Genomic DNA, 15945 nt, shown 5'->3' with positions numbered 1-15945 from the left:
ATTTCTAATACAAAACCATGAAGCATGTGGTAGAAACAGAAACGAATTGAAAGGGCAACGGGGAAACCCTGACTGTGAGGTACGGCCACAGTTACCAGCCTCTCCCCGGAGATGTGACCGAACAGCTGAAATGAGTTTTGATCATCTAAACTCTATCTCTCCCCTGCAGCAACTACGTTTGGAGCTCAGACTCCCGCTTCATTGGATCCACAGGAGCTGAAAGTGCCTCTGCCACTGACCAATCATCTTTACTAGGAGGAGGTTGCAATCGGCTCCCAGTTTGTGCAGGGACCGAGAGTGAAAGGGCGGTTTAATTTAAAGAATCAATGGCTAATAATTCAGATCCAGGTCGCCTGACGATACACAAACACTTGGCATTAAAGCTGATGATTCTATCCTCTCTCACTGACGCCAAGTGCATTTGGAACCCAGGAGAGAAGGGAGGGGTGGAATTCCTTTAAGTATTCCCATTTCCCCCAATCTTGTCAACACAACTGCAACGTGTGGAGAAATCCTGTTATGTACTAATGCTGCATTCCTTGGCCAGATTGTCAATTTTCTGAATGAACGAGTGAGGAAATATTGAAATATCAAAAGGCCAACTCAGTGAGGGGGGGATGAGGCTTTGATATTTTGCGTTAGTACCGATGCACACTGTCACTACATGCGATAACATGCATGTTTCGGCACAGGGCTGCACATATTTCCATGTAACTCGAAGTGAACTGCAGGATTAAAAAAAAGTTGGAAACCGCCAAAGGCAGTTATCGAACCCTCCCTCTTCCCTTAAGAAATATTACGCCGAAGTTTTCGATTACTCCTCCTCTGGCCATCGCCTTCCCTTCTTTGTGTCCGACCTCTGTGCTCTCTGTACTCTGTGTGTGTGTGTGCTGGGGGGGCCGATCCATGGCCGGGGCCCGCGCTTCGCCCAGCCTGCTTGCAAAACCTCCTTTCAACCGATGCAACTTTTAATGGAACCATGCCTCTTCTGGGCGGACGTTTGATCACGGGCGTCCCTTTTCTCTTCAACGTCTTCAGCTTTGTGGCTGCTTCCCACAGTGACCGTAAGGTGAACAGTTTGCTGTTTGCAGATGAGAAACAAGGTTTGTGCTGGTTTCTCCAATCACACCCCCCTCAATGATTGTTGCTGCACGGAGTGGGTGGATTCGGTCACGGTTTGAGATTTGGGGGTGAGGGGGAGGAGGTGGTGGTCAGGGTCACTCCGGCTAACCGGAATAATCCCAGAGTAACGCTGTCGGCGTCCCCTGGAGGATCATGCGCTTATGGTTTGTGCCGTTTCCTTTTATCTTTCAGAGAAGTTTGTAAGGAGTTTGCAAAGTTATGAAATCGTGCACCCCATCAAAGTGGACGAAAGTGGGGCCATACTGTCTCCGGATGTCACTCATTATGTCAACCACGTTAGAAGGCGGGACCTTGGCAAAAGAGAGGAGCATGTTTATTACCAACTTGTCCACCGAGGGCAAAAGCTGCTATTCAACCTGACACTCAATCGCCCTTTCCTTTCGCCAGGCTACGTCCTGGAGAAAAGATACGGAAATGTAACTGGGACCATCGTTCAGAGACCTACAGGGAACACGTGTCACTTCCTGGGTAGAGTGGAGCATCCAGATCTGGGGAGTGGCAATGCTGCTATCAGTACCTGCAGAGGACTGGTAAGTGAGGAACAGAGCCTGTGTAACCAGCAGAAGATTATGTAAGGACTCAGTTGACTTTAATCTTGGAAGATCTCTGAAGAGAAAGCTTTGGGTCCAGTGGCCCTTCCTCAACTGATTACAGCTAGGAAAAGATTGGTATATGTGCCAAAGATGGAATGAGGGGAGAAATAAATAGTATGTGGAGATGGAGTCTAGAGAGAGATAACAGTTGGATAGACAAAGGATTCAGTAAAGGTCAGTTTGGGATAATGAATAGCAGCTAAGGAGGACTGTTGGTAGCTGACAGTTGTGTTGGTTGTGACAACAGCCCACGTGATGATGGTGCTAGTGAAACTCCTCTGCAGCCCCTCTAGTGCCAGTATATCCCTTCTCCATTAAGGAGACCAAAACTGCATGCAGCACTCCAGTTGTGGCCTCCCTTTCTGCTTTTAAACTCAATCCCTATAGCAATGAAGGACAAAATTCCATTTGTCTTAATTACCTATTGCACCCGCAAATCAACCTTCTGTGATTTATTCATAAGGACACCCAGGTCCCTCTGCACAGCAGCAATTTTTTACCATTCAAATAAGTCATTTTTACTGTTATTCCTGCCAAAATGGATGACTTCATATTTATTAACATTGTAATCCATCTGCCAGATCTTTGCTCACTCACTTTAACTATTCCCTTTTCAAAGTTTCATAGTCATCTGCACACTTTGCTCTGCCACTCATCTTAGTGTCATCTGCAAACTTTAACACATGGTCCCCAATCCAAATCGTGTGTGTGTGTGTGTGTGTGTGTGTGTATATATATATATATATATATATATATATATATAAAAATTGTGAGTAGTTCGATTAGATTAGATTAGATTAGATTACTTACAGTGTGGAAACAGGCCCTTCGGCCCAACAAGTCCACACTGACCCGCTGAAGCGCAACCCACCCATACCCCTACATTTACTGATTCCTGAAGAAGCTCATTCCTGAAGAAGGGCTTATGCCTGAAACGTCGAATCTCCTGTTCCCTGGATGCTGTCTGACCTGCTCCGCTTTTCCAGCAACACAGTTTCAGCCCTACATATACCCCCTACCTAACACTACGGGCAATTTAGCATGGCTAATTCACCTGACCCGCACATCTTTGGACTGTGAGAGGAAACCGGAGCACTCGGAGGAAACCCACGCAGACACGGGGAGAACGTGCAAACTCCACGCAGTCAGTTGCTTGAGGCGGGAATTGAATCCGGGTCTCTGGTGCTGTGAGGCAGCAGTGCTAACCACTGTGCTACCATGCCGCCCACAACACTGTGGCCCCAACACTGATGCCTGAGGCACACTACTAGTTACTGATTGCCAACCAGAATAGCACTCATTTATCCCCTCGTTTTGCGTCCTGTTAGTTAACTAATTCTCTATCCATGTTAATACTTTACCCATTATGCCATAGATTTTTATCTTGCGCAGCAGCCTTTTATGCGGCACCTTGTCAAAGGCCTTTTGGAAATCTGGATGCACCACATCTACTGGGTCCCCATTGCCCACCGTATTCACAATGATTCATAGAATTCCAGTACATTAGTTAAGCATGACCTGCCCTTCATGAATCCATGCTGTATTTGCCCAATGGGACAATGTCTATCGAGATGCCTTGCTATTTCTTCCTTGATGATAGACTCAAGCATTTTTCACACTGCAGAAGTTAAGCTAACTGGTCTATAATTCCCTATCTTTTGTCTACCTCCTTTTTTAAACAGTGGTATCATATTTGCTGTTTTCCAATCAGCTGGAACCGCCCCAGAGTCCAGTGAATTTTGGAAAATTACTGTAAGTGCATTTGCTATTTTCATACCCTGGGATGCCTTTCTTCAGGGCCAGGAGACTTGTCTGCCCTTAGCTCCTTTAACTTGCCCAGCACTACTGCTTTTGTGATAATGGTTGTTTCCAGGTCCTCTCCTACCTTCGTCTCTTTGTCAATTACTGGCATATTATTCTATCCTCCACTAGGAAGACTGACACAAAATACCTGTGCAATGTCTCGGCCATTTCCTCATATCCCATAACTAAATTACCCATCTCATCCTCTAAAGCCACTCTTTTTCTTCTTATGTATTTCTAAAAATATTTGCTATTTGTCTTTACACTCTGAGCTAATTTATTCTCATAATCCATCTTACATATCTTTAAAGCTTTTTTTGTGGCTTTCTGTTGACCTTTAAAGTTTTCCCAAATCTTTTATTTTCCTGCTGCTCTTGGCAACTTTATATGTCTTCTCTTTCAATTTGATCGCCACCCTTATTTCCTTCGACACCCATGGCAGATTTCCTACAGTCCTTCTGTTTCATTGGTATATACTTTTGCTGAGCACTTTGAAAAATTTGCTTTGGGAGCCCTCCACTGTTCATCAACTGCCCCACCATAAAGTCTTTGCTTCCAGTCTACTTTAGCCAACTCCTCCCTCATCCTAGTGTAGTCTCCTTTATTTAAGCACAGAACCCTGATGTTGGTATGATCTTTACAATTTCCATCTGTATTCTAAACTCAACCATACTATGATCACTAAGTTCTGTCTGTAAAGTGTTTATTCACTCTTCCCAGTGTAGAGGAGACTGCACTGTGAGTAGTGGTTGCAGTCTACTTGATACTGCTAGTATAATGCAGGTAAATCACTGCTTCACCACACACCAGGTCTTGTCATCACATAGGCTGCTTCCACAACCATCCCATTCTCCACTACTAATGGTCCCATTAGTATAATGGTATTGATTCTGCCAGGTTAATTTTTACCCATTCCTTCGTTGTCCCACTATTTTTCTTTCCCCCGAGCTCCATTTCCACCTATGGTTCACTCCTTCACGCACCACATTATCAGCATATTATTACCGACCTTTTCCTAGCTACTTAAAAAAAAACTTTAAAGTTCTGCAGATACTGTAAGTCAGGAAAAAAAAAACACAAATTGCTGGAGATCTCAGCAAGTCTGGCAGCATGTGTAGAGAAAAGTCAGAGTTCACGTTTGCCTCCGGTGACCCTTCCTCAGAACTCCAAACCTGCTGAGTTTTTCCAACAATTTCTGGTTTTTTTTCTGAGCTGCTGTCAGATCTAGAGAAAGTTAACTGGATCTGAAACATTAACTCTGATTTCTCTCCACAGATGCTGCCTGACCTGCTGAGTTTTCCCGGCAATTTCTATTCTTGTTCTTGTTTTTAATTCCCAGTATCCGTAGTTCTTTGAGTTGTTTTGGCTTTAATCTTATTGATAGGAGACAAATTAGCTGTTCTCTCTCACCAGTCAATTCCAAAACAAAGCTCTACTGATTGATTGGCTTCCCAAGACATGAAGGAACACATCACAGCACACACCAGAAATGTGATTAGACGTGTCAAGGTTTGCCAGTAGAGCTTTGCAATCATTCATACAGAACAAAGCTGCTAATGCTGGAGGTCTGAAATCAAACTAGGAAATATTAGAAAAGATTAGTGAACTAAAATCAGGTTCTATGGAGAGAAATGAGTAATTTGTTTCAAGCACAACCCCGTGTTAATTCAATTGGCTCATCCTCTCCACAACTACTTTTCCTGAATTGTTGAGTGATAAATCGATAAACGTGATAAATTTGGTAGCAGAATCAGGTAGGCAGACATTCCTTGAATGGGGATAGTTTGAGAAAGGGAGAGGTGAAATGATACCCGGGTAACTGTGTGCATCAGTCACCCAAAGTAAGCATGCTGGTACAGCACTGAAAATGTGTTGCTGGAAAAGCGCAGCAGGTCAGGCAAGGAGCAGGATAATTGATGTTTTGGGCATGAGCCCTTCTTCAGGAATCTGCCTGCTGTACCTATGCAGGGACAGCAGGCAGTGAAGAAGGCAACTGGAACATTGGCCTTTATAGCAACAGGATTTAAATACAAGAGCAGGAATGTTTGTTACAAAATTGTACATGGTCATGGTGAGATCACACCTGCAGCATTAATGTGCAGATCACACCTGCACATTATGGGTGGCACAGTGGTTAGCACTGCTGTCTCACAGCGCCAGAGACCCAGGTTCAATTCCCGCCTCAGGCGACTGACTGTGTGGAGTTTGCACGTTCTCCCCGTGTCTGCGCCCGGTTTCCTCCGGGTGCTCTGGTTTCCTCCCACAGTCCAAAGATGTGCAGGTCAGGTAAATTGACCATGCTAAATTGCCTGTAGTGTTAGGTAAGGGGTAAATGTAGGGGTATGGGTGGGTTGCGCTTCGGCGGGTCGGTATGGACTTGTTGGGCCGAAGGGCCTGTTTCCACACTGTAAGTAATCTAATCTAATCTGGTCTCTGTACCTGCAGAAAGATGTTCTGGCTATGGAGTGATTGCAGCAAAGGTGTACCAAAATTGATTCCTGGCATGGCATCACTGACTTTTGAAGAAAGACTGGAATATTTAAGATTATATTCACTGGAGTTTAGGAAAATGATGCGAGTTGTCTCATGGAAAGCTATAAATATCTAACAGATCTAGACAGGATGCAGGAAGGATATTCCCATTAGCCAGGAAGTCCAGAAGCAAGGGTCAGAGGATATGGTGTGGGCCACTCAGGACTGAGGGGAAGAAATTTCTTCACACAGAAAATGGTGAATCTCTGACATTCTTTGCCACAGAAAGTGGTTGAGGCAAAAAAAAATGGCTAGTTTCAAGGAGTTGGATGTAGATTTTAGTACTGAAGGGATCAAATGGTATGGGAAGGAACATGATACTGAGTTGGATGGTAAGCCATGATTACATTGATTGATGAAGTAGGTTCAATGGACCAAATAGCTCCTGTTTTCTATGTTTCGATGTCATGTTTTATTCTCAACACAATTACCCTGTATTAACACTGTATTCTCCTTGCTCCTCAGCTATATGGTTTCCGTACCATAGAAGTGCAAGATAAGGCAGTGTTTTAGCTTTTTCTGATGATAGCATTGTTCTAGCTCAAGGCCAGATCAGTACATTACTCTGTTGTTGAAAAGAGATAAGTTGATGAATTCGCTGATGAATAAGATCAGAAGAAAGAGGAGCAAAAAATAGCTCATTCACCCAAAGGAGTTGGCTTTACCTTTTTAATGGATAATAGCTGATCTGACAACCCTCTACTACACTTTGTTGCCTTATCCTTTGATTCCCTTACTGATTAAGCATCTGTCTATCTCAGATTTCAATACATTTAATGTCTGAACCTTGGCAGCTTTCTGTGGAAAAGAATTTCAAAGATTGACTATCTTTTTGAGAGAAAAAAAAATCCTCCCCATCTTCGTTTTAAATAGGAGACCACTTTGGGCTTATATCCTGGTCCTCTCTACATCTACCCTGTCAAGCTAGCTATGAACCTCAGCTGTTTCATTAAGGTCTCGTCTCATTCTTCTCAACTCCTGAAAGTGCAGCCCCACCCTATCCAGTCTCTCCTCATACAAAAATCCCACTATACCTGGAATCAACCCATTGAACATTTTCTAGACTGCCTCTGATGCCAGTATATCTTTCATTAGATAATGGGTGGAAAACTCTTCACATTATTCGAGGTGTGGTCTGAATATTGCATTGTGTAATATTAGCAAGATCTCATTCTTATACTCCAGTCCCTTCCAAATATAAACTTCTGTTCCAGTTTCCTTCCCCACGTGCATGTCATCCTTTTTTTTTAATATAGATATTTTTATTAGAAATTTAACATTTTAACAAATTTACAAAAATAAACAAAACTCTCAAATACAAACATTGATATAAAAATAAATCTTAAATATACGATAATCAAAATTTAACAAAGGAAAAATACCGAGAGAGAGAAAAAAGAGAAAAAAAGCAAAACTCAATTAACTACTAATCATTAGGCAGAATGTATAATTAAGTCATTTACATCTTTTAAATAAGAAAACATGAGAGAAAAAAAAAGGAAGTGGGGGAGGAAAAAAGAACCCCAACGGTTAACATAGAAGTTGGATATTAAAATACTTGCTCGGAATGTGTTAACATCATATATAACAAAACCCGTATTCGTGCAGGATTCCCCTCCCAAGGGGCCCCGGACAAGCCATGTTTATAATCTCAATTAAATAAAGGCCCTTGTTAGGGTAACCAAAATATCTATGTAAAAGGGCTGCCATATTTTATAAAATAATTCGGTCTTTCTGTGCAACATATTTATAAGGAAGTCAAAGGGAATACATTCCATGATTAATCTGTGCTAATTTGGAAATCCAGGGGAACTTTCAGCCACCCAGTTTACCAAAATATTTTTCCCTATTTGGAAAGAGAGAACAGAAAATAGTCTCTTCCTATTTGACATTCCAGGTGCACCACTTAACCAATTAATCAACCATAGTCATCCGGGTAAATCCGAGATCCCTCGGGAGGGGAAACCCGATCTAAAACATCCCGAGCATAGAGCATATAGAATTTACAAAAATAAAGGTTCTCTGATACACTCATAACAGTATAATAAAAAGGAAACTAATTCTAAATAATAAAAAAAATATAAAACATATTTGAATGGAGATTATCCCCCTTGTTCCCAGGGGGTATCACTTCTTTTCCAACGATCCATCATAGCCTCTTCCAACCAGTGCCCACCCTTGACCCAGGCACTCCTTAATAGAATGAGGAGAATTCAGATATAATACAGAGCTAGAGTTAACAGTGAGCACCCTACCCCCCCCCCCCCCCCCCCACCCACACCTGAGTATATTTGGCAGTATTAATACCATATACAAACATATATAACTATAAACTTACAACTTCAACAAATTATAATTAAATATAATTATATAAAGTAGCAAGGGAAAATAACCCTGCTCCTAGAGACAAAAGTAAAATAGAATAAAGTAACCACCTCTCCCCACTAAAATTAACTAAACCCCCCGGCTTATATATATACCTATATACACATACATGCATACACACATATGTATATACAAACATACATACGTATAATAATAAAATAAAAGAACCCTATGGGGGGGGGGGGAGAAAGTCATTAAATAGAGAGCAAATAAATAATTCCCTCTTCCCTCCCCCCCCCCCCCCCCCCAAGATAGTAATAAACCGTAAGATAAGGAAAAGAAAAAAAAAGGGGGGGGATATAAATCGAAGTGGGGAAAAACCACGCCAACATACATTGTCTCTTACGATTTATTTGAGAGAGTCCAAAAATTCCTTAGCCTTTTCTGGAGAACTGAAATTATACCCGGATCCTTCGCGGTTAAAACATAGCGTCGCTGGGTAGCGTAGGGAGTATTGAATATTTAAGTCCCTTAAACATTTCTTCACCTCATCGAACGCCTTCCTCCTTCGAGCCAGAGCCGGGGAGAAGTCCTGAAATAACATGATCCTGGATCCCTTATAAATCATGGCCTTGGGATCTTTTCCAAGATTTCTAGAGGCATCCAGGAGTATCTGCCTCTCCCTGTAGCTCTGCAGCTACCGGGCGTGGGCGCTGGTTCGAGCCAGGCCCGCGTATTGCGACCCGGTAGGCCCATTCTACCCATACCTGGCCTGATCCAGCCTCCAGATCCAAAAATTGTGGCAACCACTGTTCCAAGAATGCTGTGAGCTGGCCTTTCTCTTCCTGTTCGGGAAGGTCCAGCAAACGAATATTTTTTGAACGACCTCGATTATCGAGGTCGTCAATATGATTTTCTAAGGCCCGGACTCGCTGCTCGAGAGCCCGGACCTGATCCGCAGCTGATTGAGCTGCCATCTCCGAGGTTACGGCCTTTAACTCCGCCCCTCCGAGTCGGCGCTCGAGTTCCTGGATGTCTCAGCCGTGCTTCTGCAGCTTGGCCGAGAGTGATTCCCAGCGATGTCGGGACTCCTCGATGAAGGCATCAATCTTCGCGTCAAGCTTGGTAATCATCTCCATAAGGCTCGTTATTGTTGGTAAGTCCCCCGGGGCAGCTGTGGACGCCTCTGCTGCAGCTGGAGAGGGTGGGGGAGGGGTCCCTGCTTGCTGAGAGCTGTGGGCTCTCCTCCCTTTAGTCATTTTTCCTAAGAGATTGGATTATTTAAATTTAATACCAACACTACCAAACAACTAGTTATATAAATAAAAGCTATTTTAAATGATTTGGTGAGTGTGGTGGGGGTGGGTGATCCACTTTGCCCAAGTCTCGGGAGGAGCACTGTAGACTCAGACTTGCTGAGTCGCCACCATCTTGAATCTCCCGCATGTCATCCTTTTATTGCGATTTGTGCACAAGGATGGCCAGTTCTCTGTGTGCTGCAGCTTTCTGCAGTCTTTCTCTATTTAAATAGTACTCCCTATTTAATAATAATAGGAATTCTCCATCTTTTGATAAAAAGTTTATATGATGGGTGGAGAGTCGCAGGACAGGAACGTTCCTGTATAATCTCGGATGTCATGAACTAATTGCAGTTTGCTTAGATTTAGTTCATTGTAGTTGGTGTCACCAATAACATCTATCAAACCATATATGTATGCATGTGAAAAAAAAGTGAAGCCTATGCTGCTGAATAACCATGAGGTACTCACTGCTGAAATGCTGAGCAATAACTATATGTACAAAGTATAGAGGTGCCGATGGAATTGTGATCTGCTAAGGTGCACGGTATTGAGGAAACAGGGAAATAAGATGAAAATTGATTTTTCTTGAAAAAGTAAAACAATCATTTTGTCAAATCTTTTTTAGATGATGAATCTCAACAACAGTTTGACATTGAGGAAAACTCTTTTTTCATCGTACTGTGTTTTTTCTTTTAAAGTGTGTCAAATGGACCTTAATGTTACTCTTTGCACTGCTCTTAAAAATTGTATTTGTGTCAAATCTACAGAGGCATTTTAACTGTAACCATGAAACTATACTCTAACAAATCTTAAACTTTCATTGCTTTGACAATATTTACCACCTGCACGTTTTGTAGTTCATGGAATGATCATTGTTTTTATTTAGAGAGCAGTGTGGTGCTGTGAGGAGAGAAACATTTTCTAGCTTTGTTCATTCTACATTTCAGGTTAATATAATTCTTTTGAGTCAAAATATTTTAAATTGTATTTGTCAAAGGATGCAGTTATCGTCAAATCAAATATATTGTTGATCCCTTATCGTGGTGAAGAATGTGCAATGAGCTGCCTTCTTGAATTGCTGCAAATCTTGGGGTATATGTATGTCCACAGTGTTGCTGGGAAAGATTCCTAGAATTGTGAACCAGTGATAGTGAAGGAACAGTAATATAATTCCATATCCAGTTGGTGTGTGGCTTGAGGCTACATGAAGGTGGTGGTGTTCCCATATATTTGTTGCACTAGACCTTCAAGAGCTTGAAGGTTTGGAAGGTGCTGTCAAAAGAAACTTGATGAGTTACTGCAGTGAAACTTGTAGATGGTACACAATGCTGTCTTGTGAATTACAAGTGAAGGGACTGAATGATAAAGGTGGTGGATGCAGTGCTAGTCAAGTGAACTTTTGTCCCACATGATGTCAAGTTGACTGATCGAGCTGTACTCATCAAGGCAAGTAGGGTATTCCATCACACTCTTGACTGGAGCCTTCTAGAGAGTGGACAGGCATTGAGGAAACTGGAGATGAATGACCTCCTGCTGAATTCCTAGAATCATAGAGTTTTAACATAATTGAAAGAGATCCTTTGATCCATTCTATTCATGTTGGTCATCAAGTATCTGACCATTTTCCAATACTTGACTTATGGCCTCACATGCAATTTCAAGTGCTCCCCTAAATATTTAGAGTCATAGAGACATATAACACGGAAACAGACTCTTTGGCCCATATATCCACTCCTTCCTCAGGAAGTTCACTCCACACCCGAACCACCTTGTGTGTTCTTAAAAAAAAGCTTCCCATGTCTTTTTTTCTTAAATGTGTTGAGGGTTCCCACCTTTGTACATTTGCACACCTCCTTCCTAAGGTGTTATGAGCAGAACTCTATGGAAACAAAGGAAATAACAGTAGAAGTAGGCCATTCAGCCCTTCAGTCCTGACAGTCATTCAATATGGTCTTGGCTGATCATCAAACTCTGCATCCTGTTCCCACTTTCACCCCATACCCTCCGATCCTTTTAGCCCTAAGAACTATATCTAACTCCTCCATGAAAATATTCACTGTTATGGCCTCAAGTGCGTTTTGCAGCAGGGATTGCCACAGGCTCACCACTCTGAGTGAAGACATTCGTTCTCATCCCTGAACTAAATGGCCTCCCCCAAATCCTTAGACAATGAAACTTGGTTCTAAACTCCCTGGGTCATTTTTGCATTTGTCCTGTTGCATCTGTTAGAATTTTAAAAGTTCCTATCAGGTATAATTCCATGAGTATGATCAGGTCAGGCTGAGGTTTGATTAGATTATGGGGTGTGTGATGTAAGATGCATGATTTATTTACTTCAATATTTATCTTTGTACTTTTGAATTTTGAGCTAGGAGCATATTGGTTTTCAGTGTGTCTGGAGGGATTTAATGATTAGCTTCCTGGCAAGCCATGGCACTTTGTTTTCATTTCAAAGAGTTTGTGAGTGAACAAAGTCGATCACATATTGCATTAGGCATTCAGGTCAAAGATTCTGGATTCATTTTGGGAGGCTTAGGAGAACCACCGATAGCTTGGGGAAAGAACACTATTGTTTCAGTTTTAGGGCAGTTTGTTAAATTCTTTGCTGAAGCTGCATGTGTAAAACAGTTTCTTGGGAAAGGGAGTTAGTTTTAGGATTGTTAAGGAAGTTTGAGGGTTGCTTTCAGCATTTCAGACCAGAAATGCTTGTTTAAAACCCTGAAGGGAGATATTTGAAGCTGAGAGAGTTGTAATTCAGTTGAATGAAGACTCTAGGAAGAGGTATCAGTTTCTCATGGCTAGGACTTGAAGCTACAACTAAGTCAAATTCTATGTGGAATAGAGAAGTGCAGTCTCTATGAAGGCTGAGTATTGGAATGTTGTCGGGATTAATGGGATTGTTTCAAAGTTGTTAAATGCGTGTTACATCTAAATAGTTTGGCTTATTCTACTTTATTTCTTTATTTCTTTTGTTTAATAAACTTCTGTTGTATTCTTAAAATCAAAAATGCAGTATAATGTGTTTGTGTTTTTAAAACCAATACAAATATGATCTATCAAGTCAGGTGTCAATCTGGGGGCTGATTTGTTCAGTAATAACATCAACTGGGTTCATTACAGAGAGTTTTGGTACAAGTCCCCAGTTGTTGGTCAGGAGGTCTTCACAGGCCGAAAGGGACTGATTTTGCCATAGTTTTCTCCTGCATCTAGATTGGCGTTGGGTGTTCTATGCAGTTTTGTTTTCCTTTTAAGGTTTTGTAGCAGTCTGATACTGAGTGGCTTGCAAGGCAGTGTACAGGTCTGGGATTGCTTGTAGGCCATACCAAATAAGGACAGCAGATTTCTGTACCTTAACATTCATGAACCAATTTTAGAGACATTCAGTAATGTTTGTTTGCCATGCGGCAAGGTTTGAATTCCAGACTTCAGTAAATTTAAATTTCACCATTTGCCGGAGCAGGATTGGGACTGAAAGAAACTATAGAGAGTTGTGAACGCAGCCCAGACCATCGCACAAGCCAACTCCCATTCATTGACTCCATTGTGGAAAAGCAGCCAACATAATTAAAGACCCCTCCCATGCCAGCCGTAATTTCTTCTGACCTCTCTCGTTAGGCAGAAGAAACAAAAACTTAAACACACATAACAGCGTCATTCCTCCCCCCATTATAAAACTGCTGAATGGACCTTTCAAATTTCAAATCTAATGTTGATCTTGTACACCTCCTGTGCAGCTGTAACTTTGTATGCCTTGCTCGGTTCAATTTCCCTATGATCTGTGTGTCCTTACATATTATGATATACCTGTACAGCGTGCAAAACAAAAATTTTCAGTGTGCATAGATACATGTGAAAACAATAAACCAAATCAAAGCATACCTCCAGATCATTAGCCTTGTGCTCAGAACTGTTAATGTAGTGACATTAACGCCACTGCCTCTCTCTGAATTCTTGTCACTATTTACCCAATAACCAAATGCTAACTTTTAATAGGGCACTGGTCTAAAGATTTAGTGACTTGAAAGTCAGGTATACAAGGACAACGAGTCATTCTGTCAGCTATTGGTTGTTGGAGAGTAAGAATGGAGTGCTGTCATGAAGAAATAAATTCTCTCCAGCAGTAACAGTAGATCTTGAGCACCGTGCTCAAGAAAAGTTTATAGCACAAGGAAATTTAAGGTTTGCTTGCACAAAACCAATTCCTCAAACCATGTGTCTTATGTCTATGGGATCAAATAAACACTTAAATTGAAGCGTTTAAATTTTAAACAAAGTACACAATAATTGTCATGCTTCATGCAGCTGTATTAAGCTGCATTTAGTTGTGATACCTTTTAATATTTTTTCTGAAACCTATGATGAAATGCTAAAATCCCTGGTCAGGAGCTGAGATTTCAGTCATTTGTGGTGCACTCTTTGGACAAATGCTTTTCCAAATAATGTAATGGAAATGGCCATGTATAGAATAACACAATTGTAAAATTACATTCACTGGACTTAGATCTCGTCCTTTCCACTTCTTTGTGTTACTTGTTGGTGCTGTCAGTGTCAATAAATCTTGTATTGAAAACTGGACACTCATCTATGGAGCCATAATTTTGAGTGACATTTCACCAGTAGGTGACACATATCTGCCTAAAAGGATGCACAGAAATTTCTGTCTGTGTTGATCTTGGGGTTAATGTTGAATTTGTCTATGGACTTTCTGCTTCATTGCAGAGACTGCATACCCAATGAATCACTTTATCAGGCCAATTTTCCAATAAGTCTAGGATATTCGTCAGGATGTATTGTTTATTTAAAAAAATATAAATCATGGTGGATAGCAAAGAGGGTTACCTCAGATTACAACAGGATCTGGCCCAGATGGGCCAATGGACTGAGAAGTGGCAGATGGAGTTTAATTCAGATAAATGCGAGGTACTGCATTTTGGGAAAGCAAATCTTAGCAGGACTTATACACTTAATGGTAAGGTCCTAGGGAGTGTTGCTGAACAAAGAGAACTTGGAGTGCAGGTTCATAGCTCCTTGAAAGTGGATTCGCAGGTAGATAGGATAGTGAAGAAGGCATTTGGTATGCTTTCCTTCATTGGTCAGAGTATTGAGTACAGGAGTTGGGAGGTCATGTTGTAGCTGTACAGGACATCGCTTAGGCCGCTTTGGAATATTGCGTGCAATTCTGGTCTCCTTCCTATTGGAAAGATGTTGTGAAACTTGAAAGGGTTCAGAAAAGATTTACAAGGATGCTGTCAGGGTTGGAGGATTTGAGCTATTGGGAAAGGCTGGGGCTGTTTTCCCTGGAGCATCGGAAGCTGAGGGGTGACCTTATAGAGGTTTACAAAATTGAGGGGCATGGATAGGATAAATAGACAAAGTCTTTTCCCTGGGGTCGGGGAGTCCAGCACTAGAGGGCATGGGTTTAGGGTGAGAGGGGAAAGATATAAAAGGGGCAATGTTTTCACGCGCAGGGTGGTACATGTATGAAATGAACTGCCAGAGGATGTGGTGGAGGCTGGTCCAATTGCAACATTTAAGAGGCATTTGGATGGGTATATGAACAGGAAGGGTTTGGAGGGATATGGGCCGGGAGTTGTCAGGTGTGACTAGATTGGGTTGGGCTATCTGGTTGGCATAGATTGGTTGGACCGAAGGGTCTGTTTCCATGCAGTACATCTCTATGACTCTACTGAAATTAAATGCCTCTATTTAGCTAATTTACCATTGAAGAAGTTCGCTGGCCACTTCACAATACAAGTTGACCAATGAAGCTGTACCTAAAGCATTGGGTGCTTTTATTCAACAAAATTGGGATGTGTCTTTTACTCCCCCAAGCTCCCAGCTCCCACCCCCCACCATCCATTTGACCGTAATTACAGTGTTAGTTTGGTGATCTGTCGCTTTGTAATTATTCCAGTAACTTTAGCCAAGTGGAGAAATCATTTGCATCCCTTCATATTCCCTTTCCTTTTGGGATGGAGGATGGGGGTGCTGGTCAATGAGGCATCATAACCATTAACCATTTATGATATCCTAGCAATTACTCTTGGTATTTCTGTTTTAGGAAATAGTTGCAGAGTATTAGTGTTGAATTTGAGTCAAAAAAATCTCTTACATTGTTAACTTATTTTCTTATTTGGCTATGCTAATTTTTATATGTGTGCATATCTGGTAACATCTCTGTAGGACAGCATGATCAAAGTGGTGTATATAATGCCTGATGCCTAGTGTTTTAGAACTTGTGTATTTGT

The 15945-nt window shown here is 41.7% G+C and overlaps 1 protein-coding gene across 2 annotated transcripts in view; it reads left to right on the top strand.

Moving 5' to 3' along the window:
• The first annotated feature begins 756 nt into the window (after positions 1–756).
• Positions 757–15945, top strand: part of LOC132834687 (A disintegrin and metalloproteinase with thrombospondin motifs 12-like) — a 547736-nt gene continuing 532547 nt past the window's right edge. The window contains exons 1-2 of one of the 2 annotated variants that reach the window (XM_060853764.1): positions 757–1103; positions 1315–1673. In XM_060853764.1, coding sequence (XP_060709747.1) covers positions 980–1103; positions 1315–1673 — 483 coding nt within the window. In that variant the 5' untranslated portion in view covers positions 757–979. The remainder of the gene's footprint in view (positions 1104–1314; positions 1674–15945) is intronic. The other variant, XM_060853682.1, reaches the window with a different exon arrangement.

The sequence above is a fragment of the Hemiscyllium ocellatum genome, chromosome 1, assembly GCF_020745735.1.
Source record: "Hemiscyllium ocellatum isolate sHemOce1 chromosome 1, sHemOce1.pat.X.cur, whole genome shotgun sequence".
NCBI classification, from domain to species: domain Eukaryota; kingdom Metazoa; phylum Chordata; class Chondrichthyes; order Orectolobiformes; family Hemiscylliidae; genus Hemiscyllium; species Hemiscyllium ocellatum.
The sequence above is the reverse complement of the archived record's forward strand: the minus strand, read 5'-3'. Positions and strand labels throughout refer to the sequence as shown.